The sequence below is a fragment of the Elgaria multicarinata genome, chromosome 15, assembly GCF_023053635.1.
Source record: "Elgaria multicarinata webbii isolate HBS135686 ecotype San Diego chromosome 15, rElgMul1.1.pri, whole genome shotgun sequence".
NCBI classification, from domain to species: Eukaryota; Metazoa; Chordata; class Lepidosauria; order Squamata; family Anguidae; genus Elgaria; species Elgaria multicarinata.
In genome coordinates, this window is record NC_086185.1 from 2,485,592 (window position 1) to 2,512,847 (window position 27,256).

General features: G+C 42.4%; 3 protein-coding genes across 6 annotated transcripts; 1 reads left to right on the plus strand and 2 right to left on the minus strand.

Moving 5' to 3' along the window:
* Nucleotides 1-601: 601 nt before the first annotated feature.
* Nucleotides 602-9,435, plus strand: LOC134409205 (protein EOLA1-like). Of its 3 annotated transcripts, XM_063141816.1 has the most exons (5): nucleotides 614-733; nucleotides 994-1,063; nucleotides 3,762-4,058; nucleotides 5,829-6,054; nucleotides 8,935-9,435. In XM_063141816.1, exons 3-4 carry the CDS (start codon nucleotides 3,806-3,808, stop codon nucleotides 6,050-6,052), a joined length of 477 nt encoding a protein of 158 aa, XP_062997886.1. In that variant the 5' UTR covers nucleotides 614-733; nucleotides 994-1,063; nucleotides 3,762-3,805; the 3' UTR covers nucleotides 6,053-6,054; nucleotides 8,935-9,435. The 3 variants fall into 3 exon arrangements, with proteins under 3 accessions (XP_062997884.1, XP_062997885.1, XP_062997886.1); XM_063141814.1 differs by lacking the exon at nucleotides 8,935-9,435 and having other exon boundaries at nucleotides 602-693; nucleotides 5,829-6,320; XM_063141815.1 differs by lacking the exons at nucleotides 994-1,063; nucleotides 8,935-9,435 and having other exon boundaries at nucleotides 607-693; nucleotides 5,829-6,320.
* A 311-nt stretch (nucleotides 9,436-9,746) lies between these two features.
* On the minus strand, nucleotides 9,747-13,086 carry LOC134409204 (heat shock transcription factor, Y-linked-like). Its single transcript, XM_063141813.1, has 2 exons — nucleotides 12,389-13,086; nucleotides 9,747-11,054 (listed from the first exon to the last, which is right to left on the minus strand). Exons 1-2 carry the CDS (start codon nucleotides 12,950-12,952, stop codon nucleotides 10,284-10,286), a joined length of 1,335 nt encoding a protein of 444 aa, XP_062997883.1. The 5' UTR covers nucleotides 12,953-13,086; the 3' UTR covers nucleotides 9,747-10,283.
* A 1,012-nt stretch (nucleotides 13,087-14,098) lies between these two features.
* TMEM185A (transmembrane protein 185A) lies at nucleotides 14,099-26,343 on the minus strand. 2 transcript variants are annotated; one of them, XM_063141800.1, is made up of 7 exons: nucleotides 26,168-26,343; nucleotides 19,950-20,126; nucleotides 19,432-19,639; nucleotides 18,277-18,360; nucleotides 17,622-17,798; nucleotides 15,636-15,759; nucleotides 14,099-14,474 (listed from the first exon to the last, which is right to left on the minus strand). In XM_063141800.1, the coding sequence occupies exons 1-7, from the start codon at nucleotides 26,203-26,205 to the stop codon at nucleotides 14,455-14,457; spliced, it is 828 nt and encodes a 275-aa protein (XP_062997870.1). In that variant the 5' UTR covers nucleotides 26,206-26,343; the 3' UTR covers nucleotides 14,099-14,454. The 2 variants fall into 2 exon arrangements, with proteins under 2 accessions (XP_062997870.1, XP_062997869.1); XM_063141799.1 differs by having other exon boundaries at nucleotides 14,099-15,482; nucleotides 26,168-26,339.
* Between the last annotated feature and the right edge of the window lie 913 nt (nucleotides 26,344-27,256).

Below are 27,256 nucleotides of genomic sequence, written 5' to 3' on the forward strand. Positions count from 1 at the left end.
AAAGGGCACCTGCCGAAATGCCCTTTTCAATACATAAGATGAGCCCTGATGCTGGATCAGACCGAGGGTCCATCTAGTCCCTCACTCTGTTCACACAGTGGCCAACCAGCCATGGGCCAGGGATGAACAAGCAGGACATGGTGCAACAGCACCCTCCCGCCCATGTTCCCCAGCTGTTAACAACTGTTAAAGATACAGGAGCCCAGTCTAACCTACCTCACAGGGCTGCTGTGAGGATTAAAATGGTTCTAACAGCCGCTGAATTTCCCTGGGCCAGGCATCATCTTTCAGCCTAACCTACCTCACAGGGCTGTTGTTGTGAGGATTAAAGAGGTGCACTGGGCTCCTTGAATGACTGCTGGGGCAGAAACGAAGCCAAGCCCCAAGCTGGCGGTCTGGCTCGGCTGCCTTTCCTCCTGCCTCATGACGCTGCCTGCCTTTTCCCTTCCTTCTGAGGCGAAGCAACGTCCACCCTAGGAGGCGCCCAAACCATGAATAAATAAACGGCGGGCTGGGCCCAGGCGGAGGCGGAGGCGGAGGCAGGGAGGCGCCCGCCCCGGCAGCCAGAGCTCTCACCGGTGGGGGAGAAGGCGAAGCCGGGGCCGGCCGAGAGGACGGAGCAGACTGGGCCGCAGCTTCGCCTCGCCTCGCCTCCATCTTAGCGAGGCCTGCTGCCGGCGTTCGAGCTGCAAGGTGAGGCGAGCGGGCGCTAGGCCCGGCCACGCCGCCTGAGGTAAAAAGGGAAGAAGAGGCGAGGCCTGGACGGGCGTCTCGGGTTCGCCTGGGGCGCAATCCTGTGCCTATATAGACGGGGGGGGGGGGCAAGGGGGAAGAAGAAGGACAAAGTCCTACAACTCCCAGCATTCCTCAGCCAGCATGGCCAATGGTCAGGAATTCTGGGAGTTGTAGTCCAGAACACACGCTAGGGTTACCTGATCGACTACACCTGGCAGATTACTGTAAATTAACACAAGGTTGTTTTTATTTCTCGAGGTTATTTCAGTATGTAGGAGGGAGTCCCTTCTTTGAGTTCAGCTACCAATCGCATGATGAAGATTGCAGAGTTTGTATTCATAATATTTACTGGAAAATTTATATCTCTATATCTATCTATCAATCAATCTATATATATCAGTTTACGTTTCCCCCCCACCCCTGATTATTTGAGTAAGGAATATTATCCCTGGTGTCTCTAAATTTGTGTATGTTGCTTTGCAAGTTCCATGTAGGAAACATTGTTTTAGCAAGGGCTGTGATTGCTATTTATAATTTCCCCCCACTGATGAAGATGGGTTTGGTTGAAAGGTGCTTGAGAAACAGGCATTGGCTGTTTGTCCGGCCTTTTTGGTTTGGAAATCAGCCTTGCAACTATGTACATGCGCTATATTTCTGTGCTGCTAATCTAGGATGACCATATGAAAAGGAGGACAGGGCTCCTGTATCTTTAACAATTGCATAGAAATGGGAATTTCAGCAGGTGTCATTTGTATTTATGGAGAACCTGGTGAAATTCCCTCTTCATCACAACAGTTAAAGCTGCAAGAGCTATACTAGAGTGACCAGATTTAAAAGAGGGCAGGGCACCTGCTGCTTTAACTGCTGTGATGAAGAGGAAATTTCACCAGGTTCCCCATATATACAAATGACACCTGCTGAAATTTCCTTTTCAATACAACTGTTAAAGATACAGGAGCCCTGTCCTCCTTTCCATAGGGTCACCCTAGCTAATCAATTATTATTATTATTTATTTATATAGCACCATCAATGTACATGGTGCTGTACAGAGTAAAACAGTAAATAGCAAGACCCTGCCGCATAGTGTTTTAAACTTCGTGTGAAGCATCAGTAGACCTCCAAGAGCTTCGGCTATTGAGCGGTATAAAAATGTAATAAATAATTAATATGTAAAATGTGATAAATAAAACCAGGTGCTGGAGGTGTAAGGGCAGAGGGATGCTGTTGCCATGACGCCCTACTTGTGGTCTTCCCAGCAGCATCTGGCTGGACAATGTTGGAAACAAGGTGTTGGGCTAAGAGGTGCTCCGGCTAAGCCAGGAGGGATCTGGCTTATGTCTAAATCATGTCTAAGGAAAGGTGTACGTGCATGGAAGAAGGTTGCCACTTTGCCCCTGGTTCGGCTCCTGTGCTTTTAAAGCAGTGCAACAAGCAGAAATGCAGCAGGGCCATGCAGATCGTTTCACTGCTGCATCTGAGAGTAGCAGGAGCCCTGCAGGCTTGTCAGGAAGATTTTAAAAACACAGAAGCCCCTGGGGTGGGGTAAGATGGAGCAGTCATAAGGAGAAACTGTCTTGCTGCCTTTTGAATCTAGTTAGGGCACAGTCCTATGCATGCTTAGACAGAAAAATGTCCAACAACTCCCAGCATTCCCCAGCCGGCATCAGATTTCACTTTTAATGGCCCCACACATGCACTTTTACTTATTTATTCGCAAAATTTGTAAACCACTCTATATCTAAGAAAGATTCCCAAGCAGTGAACGGTAATGAAGAAAAGAATCAGAATACAAAAGAATAAAAATATTTAAACTCAAGTTACACCAAGAAAACTGTGGCTGGTCATTCAGAAAAACCTTGTTCAAATAAAAATGTCTTTAGCAGAAACCAGCAATGTTGGTGCCTGCCTGACATCAACTGGCAGGGAGTTCCATGGAGAGGAAGCCAGTACACTAAAAGCTCTACTCCAAGTGGACTCTAAACAGACCTCAGGTCCATGCAAGAACACGTCCAATGACCTCAACAACTGGGCAGGCTGCTAAGGGAGTAGATGCAACACACTTTTATCATTAGCATACCTTCACACAGGTGAAGTTTTTGTTGAGTTATGGCTTTAAAAGCTGATTAGTTATGGCACAGACTGGGTTTCTGGCACATAACCTTTTGTGTTAAGTCTCTGTCTGGGCCTTCCAGAGACTAGCAGAGATTGCAGCGGTTCTCAGCCAAGTCAGCAAAGACGTGAATTAAGACAGAGATTTTTGTAGGTTAAAACAAACCTTTTACTGGGAAATAAATATATAATTTAGTTATGGCAGTACAGATACAAATACTTACAAACGGTCAGTCAATACAGCTCACATCAAGTTGGGTAAGGGACATGGAAGTTATAATGAACATGAAAACACATTTACTTTTATAGAAACCTGTACAATGATGCAACTCCTTGCAACCCTTAATTGAAGACAATCAGTTAGACAATTATGCAATTATGACACTCAATGTCCAGGTGTAGAGTTGACCTTTAAGTTTCTGCGGAGTCCTCTGTTCCTCCAGATCCTCAGCAATTAACAAAGCAATGGAAAACATAACCAAGATCCATTCCAGGATCCAACAGTTTTTTCCAGCATGAAAATTAGGTTCCAAGGAAGAGCTACAGCTCTTAAATTTCTGTGTGCCAGGCTAATGTTAAAGGCACAGGAGCAGAACACGCAGAGAAGATGGCAACTTCTCTGCATAAACTGCTGCATAAACCTAGGATTTACTCTGAACAAAATTCCATTGGAACCTACTCCCTAGTAAGTGTCTTTCCTATTTAAAATTAATTCTCAGTGGATAAAGCAACAACTCTATTTGACAAGTTAAGGTATGCTGGAATGACTGTGATTTGAGGTGCTGTGTAAAATTTCATATGGCAGTTGAGAATTACTGTGCTGCAGCTTCTGACAGGCAGATTAAACAGGCTGTGAACACTTGCTGAGAGCGAGAGCTGTTCTTATTTCTGGTTTTATTCTGTTTGGAAATTAAAGGTGATATGAGCAAAAAGTAAAGGAGAGAACGATGCTGAAGAAAAATGAAGTTTGCCGCCCTTTCCTTCCGACAACCTTATGCCGGGTTGGTTTTGAACAAAGTCAAAACTATCGAGACCCGTTGGCGACCAGTGTTGGCTGAGTACGAGGCCTGCACCCTTGCTGTCCACATTGCTTTTAAAGACTGGGACGATGACGCCTGGAAAGGCATCCTCATGAATAGACTCGGCATGACACAGACTCAAATGCAAGAGTTACTAGATGGGGGTGAAAAGTTTGGCAGAGGTGTCATTGCCGGTAAGTGACAGTTTTGTTAAACAATCTTCCAGTTTGAGCCTTTTGCCAAGAGGCACAAAATGCTGACTTCAGAGCATGTGTGTGTTTTCTTTCACCCACACCCTAAAGCTAGCAAGACTAATTCCCACCCACCCCCACAGCAATTTGAATACTAAGAAAATGCAGTGTCCCCACAAACAGAAGTACAACTGCTGCTGCAAATGGTTGCTGAGCAGCAACTGTGCTCCGGCTATTGGGCGGTATAGAAATGCAATAAATAAATAAATAAATAATCTGTGTATTCATTATGCAAAAACACTGTCAGTTGGTAAACCTCTATAGCAACCTTCTCCAACATGGTGCCCCCCAAATGTTTTGCCGTTCAGCTGCCACCAGCACAGCCAGTGTGGCCAGTGGTCAGAAATCCAGAGTGTTTTAGTCCAAAACATCTGGAAAACACCAGGTTAGGGAAAGCTGTTCTGTGGCATAGTGTCTATGCTTATGGTTCTTGTGAAACTTGCCTGTAATTAATACGCAACACCTAATTCCATAAAAACATATTGACTGGGTTCATATGACACGACAACCCACCATGGGCATTGCCTGGACTGTCTTTCCGTGAGGTGGCTTACTTTTCCTTGCAGTTGGACTGCGAAGTAACTGGAAAGAAAAATATGCAAATTTAATGGCTGGGAAATAAACGGAGGGGAAATTTGCACAAATTTAAGGGCTGGGAAGTCAGTGGAAGGGAAATGTTTTCCAATTTAAGGGCTAGGAAGTAAATGGAGGAGAAATTTGAGTACTGTATTTCTTCGATTGTAAGACGCACACTAATTTCAGTACCACCAACAGAAAAAGAAAACCCTAAGACACACCCGCGATTCTAAGATGCACCCCATTTTTAGAGATGTTTATATGGGGAAAAAAGTGCGTCTTTGAATCGAAGAAATAGGGTAGCTGTATTAACTACTCTGTTGCTGCAGGTGCACAAATTTCCCCTCCATTTACTTCTCAGCCATTAAATGTACATACCTTCCTCTTCCATTGACTTACCAGTTCAAAAAAATGTGTAAATGTTTAAAATTGTCAGGGAACTGCAGTAACCACTGCAGTTAACTGCTCCAAAAAGGACCCACAAAATAGCGGTGGAATGATCTCTATTTCTGGAGGGTATGGGAAATGTTGAAAAGGTGGAAGATGCGGAGAAGTGTCAATTCAACGCTAAAAAGCAAGAGGGTCACAGTGCCAATGGAGAGATATTTCCCCCACTCTCCTTTGGTGCACTTATTATTTTGGCATCTCCTCCCCCCTTTTTTCTCTCTGTTGCTGCTAAATTACTCTGCTGGGTCCCTCCTTTCTCATGGTTTTATTACTTCCCTGGTCCTTCGCAACTTTGTGCAAATTAGCCTATATGCAGCCTCAGTTGCTCGTATGTTACCACTCCACTTTGCATCTCTCTTGGACAGCTGAAACATACAAGGAAATTGAGCAGGCAAGACTACACATATCAGACAGCTGTAAATGTGCACTTGCAAAAGACTAACACAAATAATATTTACAAAATTGCCACCCCAATTGTGTAATTTTGAGGCACTGAAATATAAGGGGTGGGGGAGGAACCAGGGAATGAAATGAGGCATTTGATGCTGCCCTTAATTATTTTCTATCTCATGAACCATCCTGACCAATTCAAAACAAAGGGCAGTATGCAAGTCTTTTGAATAAAAATAAATTGATGAGCATTTTGCTTTCAGGAAGAAAATTAAAGTGCTATTTGTGTTTTAAATATAGGGCTAATTGACATTGGAGAGACATCACAGTGTCCAGAACACTTGCATCCTGAAGATGCTTTGGTATTGGAAAACAAAGCTATCCTATTAGGCCTGGAGCAGAAATACTTGACAGTTATTTCAAACCCCAGATGGTTGCTGGAACCCATTCCTGTACGAGGACGTAAAGATGTCTGGCAGGTGGACATCCCAGAGGAACTGATTCCTTCTGTGGAACGTTATTGAAGGTGCTGACTTCATGGTTCTTTCCTGAGTCAAACACAGCTCTGTTCTGAACTGGAATAACTTACCTGAACAGTTGGACGTTTAGGCCACTTTTATAAAGACTGGGCAGCAGGTGCCTGGCACCTACATGGGATCACTGTTGTATACCAGGAGTATTAATGCAATGGTTGAGGTCGCTAGTACTGTGAACTTTATTGAAGCTTCTCATATTTGGATAATTGTGAATAAACTACATGCACATTATGCAATACTTCAATAGTTGTTGTTTTTACCAAGTTTTTTTAACAGGCACTTGGTTGACCCCACTTCCTCCCTGAAATCTGCAGTCTAGAAATTCTGCTCCTGCTCGGTATTTCATGCAGTGACAAACAACTACTCCCAGCCAGAGAAATTTCATTGCCATGACCCAGGCACTTGTTGTGCTTTCCCTGGTATGGTGATGGAGCAATAGGAAATCTTCACTTGTTCAATTCGTGCCAGTTATGCAGCTGTTAAGGGAAGAGTCTGTGCCAGGAAAAAGGGTGACCGCTATTCTGGCTCATCCTGTTAGAATTACTAGCAGAAGCATTCAAAGCAAAGGACTAAGCACCATAAACTGTAGTGATAGAGTAAGTAACCTCTATCTTTTCATATAGAGTAAGTGACCTCAGGAGGTCCTCCTATCAACGATGGCTCTAACCCCATGTCCTATCCTTAAAAAACATACCCATTGAGTTTTCTTATTCCCTTTTGGTAAACTCAATACTCCATCCAAAATATTCAGGCATGACGTTAGTGTGCCTACTCATCCCATGCCTCCCCCTTCCATATCCATTGGAGTAATGGGACACACATTTTTCCTAGTGGTCTTTAAATCACTGGTGGGCAGAAAGTAGATCCCTAAATATTCCAGTATTCTTGACCATTGGCCATGATAGCAGGGGTTTCTGGGAGCTGAAGTCCAAAACATCTGGAGACCTACTTCCTGCCCACCCACCCCTGCTTTTAAAAGCAATATCAATGTTTAAACATGCCCATTAGGATGATGGCTGTTTTTGTTTAGATTATGCTAACACTTCTTTGGGCCATATGGATGAAACTATTAAATGTTGACACTGCTGAGGGAATTTGAGGAGCCTGGAAAAGTAGTTAAGGTTCATATGAGTATTTCCATTTAAGAACATTTTCTCCCAATACAAATGTTCCTGTGCAAAATAAACTTCAGCAGTCTGTGTCTCCCAAATTAGTGTGCTGCATGAAATGGGTCTTGGCAAACAAAGCATTTCAAAACATGATGCTCTCAATCTTTTCCTTCTTGTAGAGTAATTCTGAGCAGCTGAAAAGCTTGCTATCATATCTGTGTTAAGATTTAGAAGAGCAACTGTTCTCTACTTAGAATATGTCAATCATATCTGTGGTTCAAGTCAGTATTACAACAGATTATTCCCCATCATTGTAATTTTACTAGAATTCAAAATCCAGTGTATTTTTGAACTATTCCACAAAATACTATTCCAGGATAACTGAGAACGCCTTCTCCCTTCCCAACCTGCCCGGTCACTGAGGTCATCCGAGGGCCTGCTCCTGGTGGTTCCACATAGATCCATCCTCTGATTGGAATCCACCAGGTGAAGAGCCTTCAGCGTGGTGGCCCCCCTCCTGTGGAATTCTCTGCCTCTGGAGGTCAGGCAGGCGCCAGCCTTGTACTCCTTTCGGCACCTGCTGAAAACATCTTTATTCCAAGAAGCCTTTCCTTAATTTGCAGCCTTGAATCTGTTTTTGCTTCTTTTAAATTTTGTTTTAACTGTTTTATTCTGTTTTTATTTTCATTTTATCTTGTACACCGCTCCGAAATTTTTCAATGGGGAGCGGTATATAAATATTCTAAATAAATAAATAAATAAAAAAATAAAAAAGGAGTAACTACATGACAGACGGCATATGGCTGAAGATGGGTTAATTAGAAGCACTGATTTTTATTTTGAAACATTTGATGTTCTTCCTCCACTCATACATTTGTCAAATTATCTATATCTCATAACAGAGGCAGGGTGCCTGGACAGAAATGTCCAGCAGTTTGTAAATGCATTTTAGACCACACAATATTATTAATACATTATAATCTCCCCATTTTTTGTAAATTCGTTATCACTGAGTATCTGCACACAATCCTAGGTATAAAAGCAAATATAATCAATTAGTTATGTGAAATAAATGAGAGGTAGTGGATAAGTCTTGAAGCTGTCACTAAAACAAAATGAGTTTTTGCTAAGAATTGTCTAAAAGTTATCAAAATAATTTTGTGGACAGCAGGTTCTTTATGAAGATGAGCACTTCAGATGATTTGGAAACTATCTTGGCTTACAATAAAAAATGTTTGAGTTGTGTAAAGTGTCAGAGCTGGTTTCTCAATCATACTAAATATTTCTTGGGTCAGGGATGTTAAAGAGATGGATTATTTGGAACTTGTGGAATGGCTATTTATTTATTTACTTATCATATTTATACCCCGCTCCTCAGCCAAAAAAGGCTCTCGGAGCGGCTTACGCTTAGCAAAAAAGACAGGCTAGCAACCTACACGTCTCTATATTTGCTTGCCTTTTTAACACAAAGTTCAAATTTAAACTGCTTGCACATCAAAACAAGTAAGTTACAGGCCGAGAAAACTATTTATTTTAATGACTCTAGTCTTAAGCATGAATAATTCTGGATCTAAGCCAATGATGCAGTACTAATACAGTACGGCATTAGTAAATTCTGTACTAAAAACCATTTCAAAACTGTTTAGAATACTTCCGTCATATTGATCACAAAGGATTCTTTTCACCAACCACATGTACTAACAATTGTCTTGTATTTCACGTGGTTAAATATGCAACCTATCCCTATTTTCTCCCTTTTAGAGATTGTGAACAAGAGCTAACACATGGCTTGGGACCGCAATACCTGATGGAACGCCTCTCCCGACATGAACCTACCCGTACACTGCGCTCAACATCTAAGGTCCTCCTCCGAGTGCCTACTCCGAGGGAAGCTCGGAGGATGACAACAAGGGATAGGGCCTTCTTGGTGGTGTCCCCCTGACTGTGGCATGATCTCCCCGATGAGGCTCGCCTGGTGCCAACATTGTTATCTTTTCGGCGCCAGGTCAAGACTTTTCTCCTCTCCCAGGCATTTTAACAGCATTTAACAACGTTAAATTTGTTTTTAATGGACCCCAGAATTGTTGTTTTTAAATGGATACTGTTTTTATACTTTTAATGTTTTTGATGGTTTTTAAATTTTGTATACTTTTTAATGTTTACCATTTTTAACTGTTGTAAACAGCCCAGAGAGCTTCGGCTGTGGGGCGGTATATAAATGTAATAAATAAATAAATAAATAATACATGATGGTAAAGGAAATCCCATCTTTCTCTCCCACTCCCCTTCTTATATTGTTATTTCATTGAACAAGTTATTTACTGCTCCTTGAAAATGAATGGTCTGGTTTTTTTCATAGCAGTTAACCTCAGCCCTGCTGGAACCTCAGATTGCAGTGTAATAGATGCTCGCTGTGACCTTACGAACTTAACTTATTTTGTAGGATAGTTACCTTGAATGGCTTGGAATTCAACTAGTCACTCAACACAAAACATAGAAAATTCTTACCTATGATAAGGACCACATCAGTTAATAGTTGTAACTTAAGCATCTGGTTTAAATTCTGCCCTCTCCCAAACAAAGCTTGCGTAAGTATTGTTGGCAAAGCCTTTTCTTTCCTAACCATGTTACTCTCAGATTTTTAATCTTCAAGCTAGTTCATAAAACTGTCTTGGCCACACATTTTCTTTCCTCATGCCATCATAAAACACATAAGATGTGTGCATATTTTACATGGATTGTCCAGTCCAACTCATCAAGCACTTCTAGCTGCAATCCACTTCAGAATATTTCCTTAGCTGCAAGACACACAGAACGGTAAGGTAAGTTGTTTGTGGACTGCAATTTTTATCTCCAGCAACAGCAGAAAATGGACAACCCAAATCCAACTACTATCCTACAGTTTTTCTCCTTAAATCTATATTTTTCACAACAAAACCATAAAAGAAAACAAGTTACTTCTAATCCATCCATGATAAAAGAAATACAGAAGTTAACCTAGGTAAACAAGACAGGAAGAAGGGAAAGAAAGACATTTATTCTTCCGTCCATGCCATGGTGAATTTCCCTATTTTCAAAAAGGGGCGTATTTTCCCAGTCTGCCCTTTGCTTCATCGATGATACCCAGTATATTCCGCTGCTTTGGGTCCAACCCCTTTGGAAGCAGGTGTGGCGTTTGAAGTACAGTTGCAATTAGGGCAATGATGATACGCAGGAGTTCGATGATGATGGGAGGATCTTGACATGGAAATGGCAGAAGCGGCTGCTATCATAGGCATAGAGAACCATGGATTACAAAACGGGAGTAAACTGGCCCAATGAGCCTGCATGGCTGATAAGTCTGGGTATATGTTTGGGAAAGCTGGCAGCCCCATCACTGGTGCAAAGGGGTTGTTGGGTACGGGGGGTATGACATGATACAAAGAGGTAGCAGATGTGGTGGTGGTCGAATCTATCTCGTGTGTGTTGACTCGAGCATGGTTGGAGTGCTGGGGTACATGGAAAGGAGCCAGCTGGTTTATTTTGTTCTCATTGTCCTCAGGGGCCCCCCGTTCAGAGGCCCTCAGAGGGGTTGGAGGGGAAGCAGCATATCCACTCCTCAGCCGGGCTGCTGCTCCAGCAAGGCCCTTGGTCATGGGAGGTTTCCGGAGTCCGGATTTGTGCATTTTGTCCTTTGCAAGGAAGCCGTTTTCCCTAGAAGCAGGTCCCAGATTAGTTTGACCTTCTGGGCTTCTGGAGCTGCTCTTCAAGAAGCTTTCACTGTAGTCTTCATCAAACGAGAAAGCAACAGGTGGTGTATTTTTGATACCAACTCTTCTCTTGCATCTTGCAAGGAGGTGAGGACAACCTCTTTTAAAATTGGGGTTATGGTAGAACTGTAACTAGAATAAAAACGGGGAGAAATGGTAGTTAACCTTCCAAGAACAAAGGCAATTAACAAAAAATGAAATACTAAAGGTTTTCTCTATGTTTTATATATTTCTATCCTGATTTTTATCCATTACCAATATAAAATATGGGCTTTCCAAGTGAGCTGGTATGACTGAGAAGATACTATAGATTATATAATTAATTAGGCTAATTGAGTAATGAATATTTTCCTTAACCCTAATACAGCAATATAATGAAGTGGTTCACATAACACACTAATCCACGGCTTATTTAATCCAAGGTTTATTGCCCTACCTTGGGTCTGTCTGCCAATTGAACAAACTGTGGTTTGTTTTCTCCATGCCTGGGAGTTTCCCTCCACCTTTGCCCGCTTCTTTCCTATACCCCAAATGCCTTTGCAGTGCTGTAGTACCGGCATGCAGAGTATTTTTACTGCTCTTGCCCAGTGCCTCTGTAGCCTGGCAAAACAACCCATGATTCTGGATTCATAGAATCATAGAATAGTAGAGTTGGAAGCGGCCTATAAGGCCATCAAGTCCAACCCCCTGCTCAATGCAGGGATCCACCTTAAAGCACACGACAACCTACAGTTCACAAACCGACAACAAATAGTGAATTATTTTCCTGAGTTGTTAACTGGGTTGGCACAAAAAGACAATCAAGAATCCACCAACCCATGGGTTAAATAAACTATAGGTTAGCCTTATGGGTGAATCAGGTTAATGCCTATTTCAAACAAGCTGTGCAATAATTTCAACAAAGTTGGACTTGCATTTGAAAATAAAAAGTGAACCAGTGAAATGTGAATTAGATCAATTCAAACACAAAGGGATTGTCCAATCCACTAAAACCTAGGATAGTCAGATAAGGCATTTTCACTGTGTGTCATTCCATACCCAATGAACAATGAGATACAGTTCATTCTGTATCTGCCCTAATTCTCACAAGCTTCCTTCAAGTGCAGATGATGTTCACCCACTCTGTTGATCCATTATAGCAGCTGCTCAGTGCTGATTCTAGTTCATATAAAAAACATTTTTCTGTGACAAAGGCTTTTCTGGATAAGTTAGAAACGTTTAGTTCAGTTCATATTGTATTTGTTAATTACAGACTGCAACTTGCACAGAAAAAATGTTAGCTAGCTACTTTTTTCTCTTGGCCTTGAAGCGGTACAACATCCCATTTTTGCCATTCTCTCAGTAACTATTTCCATTCTGCATTGCTTTATTGGGAGAATGACTGAACTCGCACAGTTCTGAAGGCAAGGGGTTTATGAACTTTAGGTCATCTTTACCTTTTTACAAAAACCATGCTGTGATCTTACCTTGCTAAATGCATAAGCGGCTTTTTCTTCCGCTAAAAATTCAACAAGGGAGGCAGACCTTTGGAAATTCTGTCTCATCTTGCTAAAGCCATAGAGATTGAGCTGTCGAATGAAGCTTTTCATGCAGTCAGTTTCAAAGATGCGCAATGGTCCTTTCCTTTCCAGGACCTCCTTTTTAAAAAGTTCTTCGTCAATCACTACACAATTCCCATCCTCATCCCACCACAGTGATTTAAACTGATCACTTTCAACAATTTTCCACAGTTTCTTTGGGAAGGTAAGGGACAGAAAATCATTGTCTTCAAGAGAACCATCATCACAGAGAGCAAGCCGGGGTCTTTTTGCCCAGGGTCCATCACTCAAAACTTGAAAGGCATTTTCTTCTATCACGGACCTCAAGGTTGAGTCACCAGCTGCTGTTTTATCATGCAATGGAGTAGATGAAATTGGGATTGCAGAATGAACCATTTCATCTTTAGGTGAAAGCTGCTGAGTCTGTGCAGCAGGAAGGTCCAGGTCCAATTCTCTCTTCTCACTCAGGTGGTTTTTTTCAGCTGTAGCCATTTCTGCTATTAGTCAAACCATGCCAATAAGACGGCAGCAGGCCTATTAAAAATGATGCTTGCTTGTAGGGAGCTTCAATAAGGAGTTCTAGAACATCACAGTGAGACCTATCTTGTGCAGGTGTGACATCACAAAATGAACGCTGGTTTCCTAGCAAACGAGATCATAATGACAGGGCAAGATACTGAACTAAGCATTTATTACATCTGCTTTGAACAAAGGAAATGAGGGCAAAGTCCTATGAAATGCCTGCCTAAAAATATTCCTTGTAAAAGCAGCACATACCAATTGTACTGGAATTCCAAGAATGGAAACTTACACTGCTGTTGTTTTTTAAGCTTAGAAGCTTCTTCTATACTTGGATAAAGATGGTCTTATTTTAGTAGCTCATGAATGCTGAAAAACAAATCAGAGTTAATTAACACTAACTTTGGGGCTGCTATGGTTGTGTTTTTGCAGTAAGTAAAAAGAAACACCCCCGAGCCTGGTGCCCTCTTTGTGGTTCTCTTACAACAAGAAAAAGAAGTGTCTTTTGAACTGATGGATCCTATTTGTTGCCCTGTTTAACACACCTGTACATCCTCATTTACTTTGGGTCAATAGCCAACGTGGCGGTGAAGGAGCCAAATACTTCAGACCCCCCACTCATATTAATCACTCCCTACACCCAATACTACTTTCTTATTATGTTACATTAACTACTAGATATGTAATTACTTAAGGTTAAATATGTAACTATAAGAAATCTGCAAATATGGATATATTTGTTAAATTTATATCAGCTGGTAGACAGGGAGTCAAATATGGACATATAGAGGGGAAGCAGCTTTTCACCTCCAGCTCTAGCAGCCTACATTGATTTCCTGTGCTCGTCACAAATCCAATATTTATTGTTTTTCAAGAAGATGCGTGTTGATTATAAGCCTTTCTTGCCTCTCTCTGGAGCTCTGTGTCACAATTAGAGTAATAAAGGCTTGGATCAGTTTAGGACAGAAATTATAGCAAACAATATGTTATCGTATTACTTGTTTCAGACATTCTAAATAAACAAGGCAAATCTTAACAACTGCAAGAAAGTATATCCGTGAGACTCTGTAAACACTATTTTGCAGAACTATGAAGAAAATAAAGGAGCTCAGCAAGCAGTACAGGAGGATACTTTATTGAACAGCCAACAAATAGGGTGGGTGGGAGAGAAATAGATATAACCTAACAGTAACATTTTAACAAAAGTGGAAAAGCAACTTTTCAAAACTACAGTCCCCTCCCTCCCCTCTAGACAGTACAAAGAGTATGGTTATTTACACAATAATTTACATACCTTTATCAAGATCATTTTGATCCATTAACAGAGGAAGAACCTTCAAATCCTACCTGAGGACATGCCTGAAACATAGTGTTCACGGTTCAATGGGGAATTGAAGAGCCAAGAAACATGCTGATATAACACCACATGGCTGTGGTACTTCGATATAAATGGAAGCCATGGGTTGCATCCAGATTTAGTCATTCAGCAGACACACTGAAATCAATGGGACTGAAGTTAGTCATGACTAAATCTGGATCCAACCCAATGTGTATAGCTGAACACAAAATATGTCACTCACAATAGATTATGCACTTCATACAGCCTTTTAAAAATACTTTTACATATTTATACTGTACAGATATTTTTTTAAAATATATTACATTGCCAAAATGTCATATAAATACTATACAGGCACGCTTTAAGTTAACCCATCAGGAAGATTCACAAATAAAAAACACCCTTTCCTCTTCTCTGACCCTTTGTGGCTGCAATCCGGTTTACAGTTACATGAATACAAAGGCCCCTGATTTCAGGAAACCTTACCCATGTATAACTGCAGACAGGTTTGAAGCTTAGGATAGTATTCAAATGCTTTATCAGATCTTGGGAAAACCTTAAATTGTGTTGCCAAGGAAGTCTACGTGGGCTTGATGCTCACAGCTGAACACAAAAAGTAAATTGGGCTTTGCAGACAGAGATTTGAGATTTTTCATTTATGAATCTTACTGCAGCTATTGCATTCTCATGTATTTTTTACTGGCATGGTATTTCATACGCAAATGCACGGAATCTCTGAAAAATTATATTAACACAAATCTTAATTATCTACATTACAAGTCACTGAGGCACAAATCTATCCATAAACAAATCAGAACAAAAGGCATGAGATAAAAACCATATTGGCCACAGATTCCCAGCTGTGGTTTAGTCAGGAGGAGCTCTCCCTGGCTATGTGCCACATGGTTTAAGTTTGCTTTTAATCTGGCATATCAATGTTTAGCTTGGGAGGTGGTATAACGTATTTCCCAGGACTCTGGGTAATGACCACACCAGTCTTTTTCCGAAAAATTGGAGCTATTTTGGGAGGTTCTGGGACAGGGGTTTCTTCCATTTCCTCGTTATCTTCATGATGCAAGTCATAAGAAATGTTGCCATACTCTCTTAGGAATGGGAAAATTTCAAGTAGGAATTGACAGAAGTCTTTGCGAATTCCAAACCACCCTGCATAAACAAAGAATTATTGATAGCTTCACTCAGAAATGAAATTGTCAAATAACAAGAGTACCCCCCTTTTCTGCTACAAATTTGAATGATAGAACTAACTTTACTTCCATACAAGAGGAGCAAGAACAGAAGATTCTGTTTTATACTTACAATGATTGCCCCCTTTCTGTCCGAATGTCGTTGCCATTAAAGTTATCAGTGAAAGCCAAAGAGGAACAAATATGGGTATGTACGAGAATGTGTTGTGTCCATCCAATCTGTGCACAAGCAGGATCTAGCAAGACAATTAAGGTAGCTTCAGTTTCATGCTTTATACAAACGTATCTATTCTGGGGATTTCAAAGTTAGATATTATTTAAACTTCCAAGCACCAAGCTAACCAAGGACTGAATATCTTTTACAAATTCCTAGGCATCAGCATCAAATTTTGTGACCATGAACCCGGAATTTTTCCAAGCCTGTTTGAAAACCAATTTTGCATCCGACATTAAATTCAGCTGTGCTCATTGTTCAAGGATTTCTTTAGTCATGCCATTATCTTAAAGGTGTCACTGAAAACAAGTTATAATCAAGATTGTGTCTATGTCCCAATTTGGTACCATGCAAAGATTCAGTATCCTGACAGTCTCAGTAAACTTTCTAGCAGGGTTGATTTGATTTAAATTGTTTCTTTGAATGACACGATTTTAATGATTTAAATATCAGTTTATACCACTAGTAAGGAAGATTCTATTTAATAGCCATTTTTAGGAGAAATACATCATTGTTCAATGTAACCTTAATACATATTCGAGATGTAGGTTTCATTAGAAGGTACACATTAAGCAATTATTTTGAATTGTTTTCAAATTAATTTTCAACAAAAAAATGGGATGATAATTTGATCATTTAGTACTAAAGCAAAATGAACTTGTGCAGGTATTCAGGAGATGAACCATCTGCAACTGTTCAATTAATCACGATATTTTTGTCACGATATGCCAAAATCACCACCACCAAACAGGCTTTTAAATTGTACTAATGAGGTTGTTTGTTCTTCTATTGCATTTTCTTCTTCAAGAAACAATGATTAACAAAACATGCACATGGATTTTTGAATGTTTAGCTATTTCAGTTTGTTTTTTTAATAAATGTAAAGTTCTTTAAAAAAAAATTAAGCAAATAAAATTTAGGCAATTTCAGCCACAGTGGTCTTAGAAAGAAAATACTCCCAAATGGGGTCTCCTTTATGGCCTGCTACCGCCATGCTAGGTATTTCCCCTCTACAATGGAGGATACATGTGGCAGAAGTCATGAATGCCTTCTGTTCGCTTTTGGTTTCAGTTCCTATTCCCCTCCCTTGCATTTATATCCGGACTCCTCCTCCTCCTTGTTCAGCTCCACTCCACCTCCCTAATTCTCTATCTTGGCACTTAAGAGAGAGGCAAGGCTTTGAGACAAACACAAACACACACACACACACACACACACACACACACACACAGTGAGAGAGCGCATGCACACCGCCTGCAGTGCAGAACAGGACGGATCAGTTTATGTCCCATTTCCATAAACTGCTGTTAACATATTCATAAAATATAATTAGAAGTTGTAGAACTAGTATTCACGATGGTATCTTTAACATAGGCTTTTAAAAAACTAATTGGTTTAAGAAAATTCCAAAATCCAATCTAAATTTTAAAAATCTGGTTTAAAATCTTTTTAAAATATTGGTATTTTTGTTTTTTTTAATCATCCCCGGTTTCTACCAATTGCAGCTGCAAGACAACTGGAAAACATATGAACACTGTGTGATGAGATCTCCGAAGTCAAAAGGAAGTACGGGCCTGTTCTTCGGGCATCAGGGGCAGGGGCTCAGCACCCTGCACAGCTCCACGTGACCAGCAGAAAAAGGGAGAAATTATACAAAGCAAAGCACCTATGTAGAATAGAGATTACCGAATCCAATATTTTTGGCATATGGTTTAGTTTACAGTCTTGTTGCACAAGTTATCAATATGTAGTTCTAGAAATTGCAGGTACTCGATATTCATTCTTATATCCCCCCAATACACATTCAGCACCCCCTCCCCCTCCAAAGGGAAGTCCTAACTATACTCCACCCGCACCACCTAAAGCAGGTAAGCCTTTACTTACTTCAAAGGTGAGTAACGGAACCACGATAGTCATCCAGCTGATTGCCATGGTTATGTGTGTCCTCCTTTGCTCAGCGATCACGTCCATTGAGCGTAAGAACAGGACAGACCAGACAATGTAGTAGAGCACAACCAAACACAGAAAGGACATCAGGATCCACAGAGGGACACAGACAACCTGAAAATGGAACAGGGGGAAAAGACTTTGTATCAGCCCCACGTTCTTTCCCCCCAATAAGCCAGCACCATATTAAATATTTGTCATTACATTCCATAATCCTATTTATGTATCTCTTTAAAAAATAAAAGAATTATCTGCCTTTAACAATAGCCATATGGTCAGAGCTTCTGCCTCAAATTGCCAGTTATAAAAAGCCTTAAAAGTACTTTGCTTCCTTCCAATTTTAAAAATTAAACGGGCTAAATCATAAAACGGGCTAAATCATAAATACGTAAAGGGTCACCTACCATCTATGATATATCTTAAAGTTTATTAAAGCCAAGTGGCCAATTTCTTTTTTAAATTTTGTTCAGCTTTCTGTTATGTGCTACAATTTTAAAAAGCCATTTTTCTGACTTCGCCATTACAGTTGGTACTTGCATAAAGACGTTAAACCCTTTAAAACAACATTATAAATAATAATTAGTTTACGTACAAGCCATGGCCACTTGATGATTTCATCCAGTCGGAGTGCAATAAATATAAACTGGAGAATATTGACAGAACACAGGATTTCCAACTAGAGAAGGAAAAAAGCAAAGCACATCAGAATCAAATGTATTTTGCTACAGATTGCTGCAATAAGCCAAAGATCACCTCAGAACAAAGTATAGAATAAGTGAATATTTTGCTCTATGTATCATTCATTACACAAGGAATAAAAATAAGTGGAACACTACAAATATAAATATGAACAATAGAGGCATTCAATTAAAACATTTTAGCATGTTCTCTCTCTCTCTCTCTCTCTCTCTCTCTCTCTCTCTCACACACACACACACACACACACACACACACACACCTCATACATAGGATACAGGGCAGCCCATTTACTAACAGGGACCGGCCAGCGAGACCACATCACGCCAGTCCTTCTACAACTTCATTGGCTGCCAGTCCAGGTCCGGGCCCAATTCAAAGTGCTGGTACTAACATTCAAAGCCCTAAACGGCTTGGGGCCAGGTTATTTGAAGGAATGCCTCCTCCCATATGTACCTGCCCAGACCTTAAGATCATCCACAGGGGTCCTTCTCCGTGAGCCCCTGCCAAAGGAAGTGAGGCAGGTGGCTACTAGGAGGGCCTTCTTTGCTGTGGCACCCCGGCTGTGCAATGAGCTCCCCAGAGAGGTCCGCCTGGCGCCTACACTGTACTCTTTCCATCGCCAACTGAAGACTTTTTTTATTTTCTCAGTATTTTAACACCTAATTTTAACTTAAATTTAAACCTTGTTTTAATTCCTTATTTTAACCTATATCAATTTTTGCTGTGTGGTTTTATCCTGGTTGTGCTTTTTATATTGTATTTTGTATTTGTGTTTTTAGATTGTTGGTTGTTTTTTATGCTCTTCATGGTTTTAATTTTTGTGAACCGCCCAGAGAGCTTCGGCTATTGGGTGGTATAAAAATGTAATAAATAAAAATAATAAATACATCCACCAAAAAAGCTTTACTAAAAATTATTCCAAAGTAATTTAAGGACAGGTAGATCATAATTTTCAATTTCTATTTATAAACCCAACCAATCAATTTGTACTCCCCTTGCAGCAACCTTCACACTTGTGAATACCCAGCGCACAAAGAGAGGGCCTTACCTCCAGAGATCTATCATGCCGAAAGCCCCACACACAAGCCGCAACTGACACTGGAGACACAAAGAATAATGGCATGAAGACGAGAAGCCAGAAGCGGGTTCCTCTCTCGATCCCATCACAAACCAGCACTTCGAACATCAGCAGTAACAAATGGATGCCCACTGCTATTAACATAGCTTTGAACTCCACACACGTTTCTCCTTCTGCTCTAAAGAGGGGCAGAAAAGCATACAATTCATTCTGTTAGTTTATACTACAATTTCGCCCAAACATCAACAGACTTTTGGCTTAGCTCAGCCTCTACATGTTACCTATACTTCTCAAGGGTGGATTCCTGCACTGAGCAGGGGGTTGGACTCCATGGCCTTATTGGCCCCTTCCAACTCTACTATTCTATGATCCTGTGGGGACTAAGCTGTACTGCAGCAGGGCCTACACAAGCATCCTCCGTGACTTCTTCACAGAGCTTACACAAATTATTCAAATGGTTATTTACAAAAAAAGCATACTGCCCTTACCGATATTGTGGGTTCCGTGCCCATACTCCAGTTCCTACTGAGGCACCCACGATGACCATTAACTTCCACAGCCATATTGGAGCAAATACTGCCCAATAGCTCCACTGAATCTTATCATCCAAACGGAGAGAAAGCAAAACTGAGAACAGCAGCAGACAGGCATAGATAAGAAATTTGCTGTTTAAAAAGAGGAGAAAATGACAACTTTAAGACACATTATTTTCAGAACCAAATGTCCAGGAACATACATCATTTGTATTTCAAAGAAAAGTGTCACATAAACTTACACCGGGTCATAAATAATAGTTCTAACAATGACTGTTAGTCATGACAACTATATCGCACCTCCAGATTCAGCGGCAGTAAGCCACTGAATACAATTTTCTGGGGAGCAGCCATGTGGGATTTTGTTGTGGGCATCCTAGAAACATCTGGCTGGCTGCTGCAAGATTAAATGGACCTTTGGTCCGATCCAGCAGGGCTCCTCTTACGTTCTTGCATCATTAGTTTGTCTAGCCTAGTTCTGTCTACACCTCTCCAACTGGCAGCAGTGTTTCAAATTTCAGCTAGAAGGCATCTCCAGTCCTACCTGAAATCCTTCAGATTGGAAATTCCAGGTAATAAAACTTCTAGATGCAAGGCTTTTACCACCGAAGCATGGTCCACCCTGAAATATGCTCACAATAATCTGAATTTGGCTTGCTTCAAACAAACCACAGTTAAGACTAACCACAGCTTGTCAGGTTTGGATGATGAACATGCTGCAGTTAATAAAATAAATAAATACTCTCCCTCATAGTCAAGTTGGTGGAGAAGAAACAGGGCACCACACAAATCCAGTGGGAGGCTAGGCTCCTTCCCATCAAGGTAATTCATAGTTTGTCATGACACTGAACACAGGCCATGTCTCTGTTTTCTTTAATTGTTGAACTGCTTCAAAATATCACATATATGTTTTATCTATGTCACACTGAATTTTCTGGACTACTCATGTATTTGCGGAATCATGTGCTTTACAATCTCTCATTGTACAACTAAATAATACAACACATTAAGCAGAGCAATTGTTCCATTACACACCAGAGCACACCTTTTGGTTCTACTTTTTTTTCTTCCTTCCGTGTTCCTAAAAAAATCCTGAAGTGGCAAGTCGCGCACGTTTAAGGGTGAGGTAATTCTGCATCTCCTTTAATGCAGCATTTGCACTTCTTTCTGTAAAAAAGCTCATTAGCAAAGAGCTCAGCAGCCTTTCTCCAGCTGCCTCCCACTAGGAAGCTGACTAACACTAAAGCAGCTGCCTTCAAATTGTCATCAGTCAACACAATCAAAGGAAGGAAGATTATGAGTTAAGGAAGCTGATGCCGGCAGCTATGGCTCAGTCTTCTGAGGAGCTGAAATTGCACATAAGTGTTTAAGGTGAGGTCCCAATACACCAGCATAACATCACAACTCATCCTTGGCTTTATGCTGATGTCATGATGAGCAAGCTTGGGGCGCTACGCTAGTGCAACAGGGTGGACAGGCACCAAATTGGAGCACCCATCATCAGATGCATCATCTTGCTGAAGTGGCACAAAAGCAGATGGAAGGAAGGTAGTTTTCGCAAGGCCACGATTCTAGGCTCTCATCAATAGAACACAGACAGATACGCTTGGTAGAAATGAACATGCCAGGAGTATGTAGGCAAGCACAGCCTGCTTCTGCACTGACAGACTAAGGTTACACTGCTGTTCTGTTTGGCTCTAACAGCACAGCTTATCTGGCAATGTATGCCTGGTGCCATAAAGACACACTTGGGAAACTTCCTGGATTACATTTAAAAGGCCTAGGCATGCTCTTAAAACTCAGCTTGCGCTCAATGAATAAGTTGATCTGTTAAAATACCCTTGATACATGACAAAGCCAACGGCTCCCAACACAATAAGGCTGCAGAGCCAATGTGGCTAGACACAACCCTCTAAGTAATAAAAATGAAAGGGAGGGGGGATATTTACAGTGAGTGTAAGGTGGTGTGGGTAAGAGTCCTGACTTCTAAAAAACCCCAACCCTCTTAAAACAAACAGAAAACCCCTTCAGAAAGAGAAAGCCAACAGGGAGGATGGGATAGCAGGATGGGATCCTCTCCCCCCCCTCAGAAGGCAAGGATGTACAATGTACATTTTTGAAAACTGTCCTCTAATGAGATATTTACTTTATATCCTGTCCCCTCCCAAGGACTTCAGGCAGATAATTATGTGAATGGGGATTTATGACTAACAATAGTTTAAATTCCCATTTTACCTTGTAAAAAAGGGATGGGGGAACCTATAACACCCCTCCCCCCGCTCCCCAGATATTTAACTCAATCTCCATGATTTGGAATGAACTGAGATGCAGTCTAACAACATCTGCAGGGACAAAGGGTCCCCATCCCTGCTATAGAGGAAACAAATGTTTACTTAAACTTTCCTGACACTACTGGCACACCTACTATTCTATGTAAGAATCTTTCCTGTTGTGTCATTTTCTCTTTCATATCTTTGTAAACTGTAGCCCTACAGCAGGGCGAGCCTTGATTTTCATTTGTTGCACAACACTTTTGTTCTGAAAGTGGTTCAGACAGAATAGATATGGCGCAATGTGCCAGCTAAGTGGCAGACAGGCCTGTCTACAGTTGTCAGCCACAATAGTTACGCAACATCCCCGCCCCAGGTACAAATGCAGTTTATCTTGGAAAGAATTTATCTTCGAAAGAGACAAACTAGGGCGGACTACTTCTTTCAAGCCCTGCTTGTGGCCTTCCTGGATCTTTTTAGCTAGTCAGAGGATGCACAATTAGAAGGACCTTTGATTGAATCCAGCACCACTGGACTTACATTGTTAAGAGTGTGATCCTAACTCAAATCTCACCTTATCGAGTAGTTTTACAGTAGTCTCTCTCTTGTCTTTCAACAGCCTCAGCTTATAACTGCAATATGGGAAAATCAGAATGCTGGCTTGTCTCACGGGGCTGTTGTAACTGTTATTAAGGTAAATATATACAACCCACCTTGAGCACTTGAAATGAGATATACAAAACACACACTAAATGGCAGTAGCCACCCTCCCTCTGCCATCCTATATACAGCATGGTATAGCGCAAGGGTAGGCAGAAAGAACCATCTCCTAGAACCATCTCTATCACTTCAGGCTCAGGTGGCCTCGGTGGCATGGAGTGCTTTCTACCAACTCTGGTTGGTGGACCAGCTACACCCCTATCTGGTAACCTCCAAATTAGATTACTGCAATGCCCTCTACATGGGGCAGCCTTTGAAGATGGTTCGGAAGCTGCAGCTTGTGCAAAATGCAGCGGCCAGATTGATAACTGGAACATGGAGGTTCAAACATATAACACCAATTCTGGCCCGCTTGCATTGGCTACCTATACATTTCCGAGCCCAATTCAAGGTGCTGGTTTTAACCTATAAAGCCCTACATGGCTTGGGACCACAATACCTGATGGAACACCTCTCCCGACATGAACCTACCCGTACACTGCGCTCAACATTTAAGGTCCTCCTCCAAGTGCCTACTCTGAGGGAAGCTCGGAGGATGGCAACAAGGGAGAGGGCCTTTTCGGTGGTGGCCCCCCGACTGTGGAATGATCTCCCCAATGAGGCTCGCCTGGTGCCAACACTGTTATCTTTTAGGCGCCAGGTCAAGACTTTTCTCTTCTCCCAGGCATTTAACACCATTTAAAAACGCTAAGTTTGTTTTTTAACAGACCCCCAGAACTGTTTTTAAATGGATACTGTTGTTTTTAAATTTTGTATACTTTTAATGTTTACTGTTTTTAACTTTTGTAAACCTCCCAGAGAGCTTTGGCTATGGGGTGGTATATAAATGTAACAAATAAATAAATAAATAAAGCGTATCTCCAGATATTTTGCACCTCAACTCCCAGTACCCCTAACCCTGGGCTGTGCAGGCAGGGGTTTCTGGGAATTGAAGTCATACTACAGTGGACAACACACTACCCTTGGACCAGTCTGACAGAGATTTTGAGTCCTTGCTTCAGCCACAAAGCTCACCGGGTGACTTTGAGCCAGGTGCGACCTCCCAACCTCCCTTATCCTCAAAAGGCTGTTGCTTGGGTGGATAACTTGTGATATAGGGCGATACAAATGTCTTGATAAATAAATAACATAGGAACATGGCGCTCAACAGCTACAGCTCTGCGTGATCTATGGAACTCCCAGCACGAGGGGCAATATACCCTTGAATAACAGATGTCCACATATACTACCTTGACTTGGGGGGATTTGGTAAAAAATGTTTTCTGCTGGTGTAAAAAAACACCACTGGACACAACCCATACAAAGAGTCCTGTCCAATGTCATGTCATGCTATCCACACTTAGAAGAACTTACCTTCTTTCCCTCCACTTCCCCAGATGCTTCCTTCAGACCTTGAGGCACCACTTCCCCTCCCCATCCTTTCAAGAAGACCCTCCAACAACACCCCCCGAAATAGACTCCACAGAGCACCCCAAAGCTAACCCATAAGATCTCCATGGAGCCTCCAGTTTCTTGGCCTATTTACCTTGGAGTTACAGGTGCCCATTCGCAACCCAGTTTCCCCCAGATTGGCAGCCTCCAGATGTTTTGTTTTAATATCTGTTATTGTTTTTCTTATGAAGTAGATACAAAAATTATTCCTTCATTATAAACAAACAACCCTAATCACTCGGTGAGGTGCATTTCATTAAACAAAGACATTTTACAATTAATGAAGGGTACAAATATCCATATGAGGGTTATGTGTCTCATTCCACCAGCTGTTTTGAACTACAGCTCCCAGCATTCCTCACCATTAACCACAGTGGCTGAGGCTGATGGGAACGGCAGTCTCAAACCACTGGAGGGGACTACCAGGCTGGCAAAGGCTACACGTATCCTGCATAATAAATACAAAGGAGGCACCAATACGATTATTTATTTATTTACTGCTTTTCTATACTGCCCCAATAGCCGAAGCTGGGCAGTTCACAAAAAATCAGAACCGCAAAGTACAACTTTAGTATAAAGCGTAAAACCGCAATAGGAGGCCACAATATATACTTTTTTTCGTGTGTTTTTTTTAATTGTGCATTGCACAGAGAGCTTTGGCTGATGGGCAGTATAAAAACGTAATAAATAAATAAAACAATGTACCATATTTCTTCGATTGTAAGACGCCATTGATTGTAAGACGCACAGTAATTTCAGTACCACCAACAGAAAAAAAGCTTTGATTCTAAGAAATAATAAACATACCCGCGATTCTAAGATGCACCCTGTTTTTAGAGATGTTTATATGGGGAAAAAAGTGAGTCTTAGAATCGAAGTATGGTAATATAAAAATACAACACAGATGTAAAACAAGTTAAAAAGACTAAGATGTTAAAATGTTAAAACGCTGGGAAGATATATAAAGGGGGCAGTGGGGGGGGAAGCTCTCCGCGAGCCCATGCCTAAGAAAGTGAGGCAGGTGGCTCCCAGGAGCAGGGCCTTTTCTGCTGTGGCACCCCGGCTGTGGAACGAGCTCCCTAAGGAGGTTCGCTTGGCACCTACATTATACGCTTTTAGACGCCAGGTGAAGACCTTTTTATTCTCCCAGCATTTTAACAGTCTATAAATAAATTTTAACTTGAAGTTTTAAATTTGTAATTTTGCATTGCTGCTGTTTTTATCTGGTTGAGCTTTCATATTGCATTTTATATTATGGTTTTATACTTTGAATGTTTTTAATTTTTGTGAACCGCCCAGAGAGCTCCGACTATTGGGCGGTATAGAAATGTAATAAATAAATAAAGTACAACGGAGGTGCCAGGCGACCCCCCCCCTCTCTCTCGAGCCCATTCCAGAGCCAGGGGCGCCACAGCAGAGAAGGCCCTGCTGCTCCTGGTAGCCACCTGCCTCGCTCCCTTTGGCAGGGGCCACCACAGAAGGGCCCCCGAGGAAGATCTTGGGGGGGTGTGTCAAGGGCAGGTGCATGAGGGGGGACCCTTCGGGTATCCCGGCCCAGAGCCGTTTAGGACGTTAATACCAGCCCCTTGAATCGGGCCCGGGCCTGGGATTGCACCTTTACGTAGGTGCAAAGGCCCCTCCTGCCATCCCCACCCAGGGGGGCTCCCCCAATACTCCCCACAGGCCCCCTTTCCCCCCTCCCCCACTTAGGCCGCCCCTCCCCCCACAGCCCCCTTTCCGGCCTCCCCTCACCTGGGGTTGAAATCTTGAAAGAGGCCCCTCAGGTTCATGGCGCTCTGCCCTGCCACCACGCCGCCGCCGCCGCCGCCTCACAGGGGACACATCGCCCCGCCGACAAAACGCGGCCGTCGCTGCTGCTGCTGCTGCTGCTGCTGCTGCTGCTGCTGCTGCTGCTGCTGCCGCCGCCTCGTTCTCGCCCGCCGTGTTCCCCTCACAGCGGCCGGGCCGCACTGCGCGTGCGCCGCGCATGCGCTGGCCGGAGGAAGCGAGCCTGGCTCGGTCCGCTCTCAAGGCTCGGTTGCTCCTTCTCTTTCATCTTCTTCCACGCCCACCGGAGCAGGAGGAGTAAAGCGCATGCGCGTGGGACTGGCGCCTGCTCTGGCGGCGCCGGCGAAGTCTTGCCCTGCTGTGGGCGTGGGGGCGAAGGCGGAGGCGGGTGACTCGGGTTTCGGTGGGGCTCTGAATCCCTTCTGGGTTTCAGCCCAAAACAGCCAGGATTCTAAGAAGCCATCCAAGGTGCTGAATCTATTTGAGGAGTTTGCCTCAGGACCCTGGATAGCTCCTTTAGAGTTCTGGCTGGGGATGCTGGGAGCTGTAGGACTCCCCCCCTCCATCCCCGTCTAAACATGCATAACATTGCTTCTAAAGACACTTATAGGCATGTTTGAGCCCCCGCAGGTACCGTCTTAGGGCAATTAAAAGCACCTTTTGAGGAGAACGGAATCAGCGTTCTGTTTGACACCTCCCTCCCCTCCCCTCCCCTCCCCTCCCCGATGCAATGAAATGGAAAACCAGAAGCCATAAAAAACTAAACTAACTAAGCTAAACCAAACCATAACATGCGATGTATTGGCCGGTTCTGTCCCGATGCTAAAAAGAGAGATGGGCGCGACAGGCTGCAGAGGAAAAAGCCTCTGGAGAAAGCCCCGGCAAAAGCCCACCTGTGCTGGGATATGTGCAGCAGGTACGTGTAGCACACCTGAGGGACATCATCACCTCTGCTGTAGTTCAGCAGAGATGCTCTCATCTCCCCAGGATCGACTCTTGCATCGCGAAATAGGCTCCCGGTGTGGAGGCGGGGAGGGCGAATAGATGGGAGGG

Coding starts and splice junctions, on each gene's coding strand:
- LOC134409205 (XM_063141814.1), top strand. CDS start 3,806: ATGAAGTTTGCCGCCCTTTCCTTCCGACAACCTTATGCCGGGTTGGTT. Junction 4,059..5,828: donor TGGCAGAGGTGTCATTGCCG/GTAAGTGACAGT, acceptor TTTTAAATATAG/GGCTAATTGACATTGGAGAG.
- LOC134409204 (XM_063141813.1), bottom strand. CDS start 12,952: ATGGCTACAGCTGAAAAAAACCACCTGAGTGAGAAGAGAGAATTGGAC. Junction 11,055..12,388: donor CCGCTTATGCATTTAGCAAG/GTAAGATCACAG, acceptor TTTTTATTCTAG/TTACAGTTCTACCATAACCC.
- TMEM185A (XM_063141799.1), bottom strand. CDS start 26,205: ATGAACCTGAGGGGCCTCTTTCAAGATTTCAACCCCAG. Junction 20,127..26,167: donor TTTCAAGATTTCAACCCCAG/GTGAGGGGAGGC, acceptor CTTTTTAAACAG/CAAATTTCTTATCTATGCCT. Junction 19,640..19,949: donor GCACGGAACCCACAATATCG/GTAAGGGCAGTA, acceptor GCCCCTCTTTAG/AGCAGAAGGAGAAACGTGTG.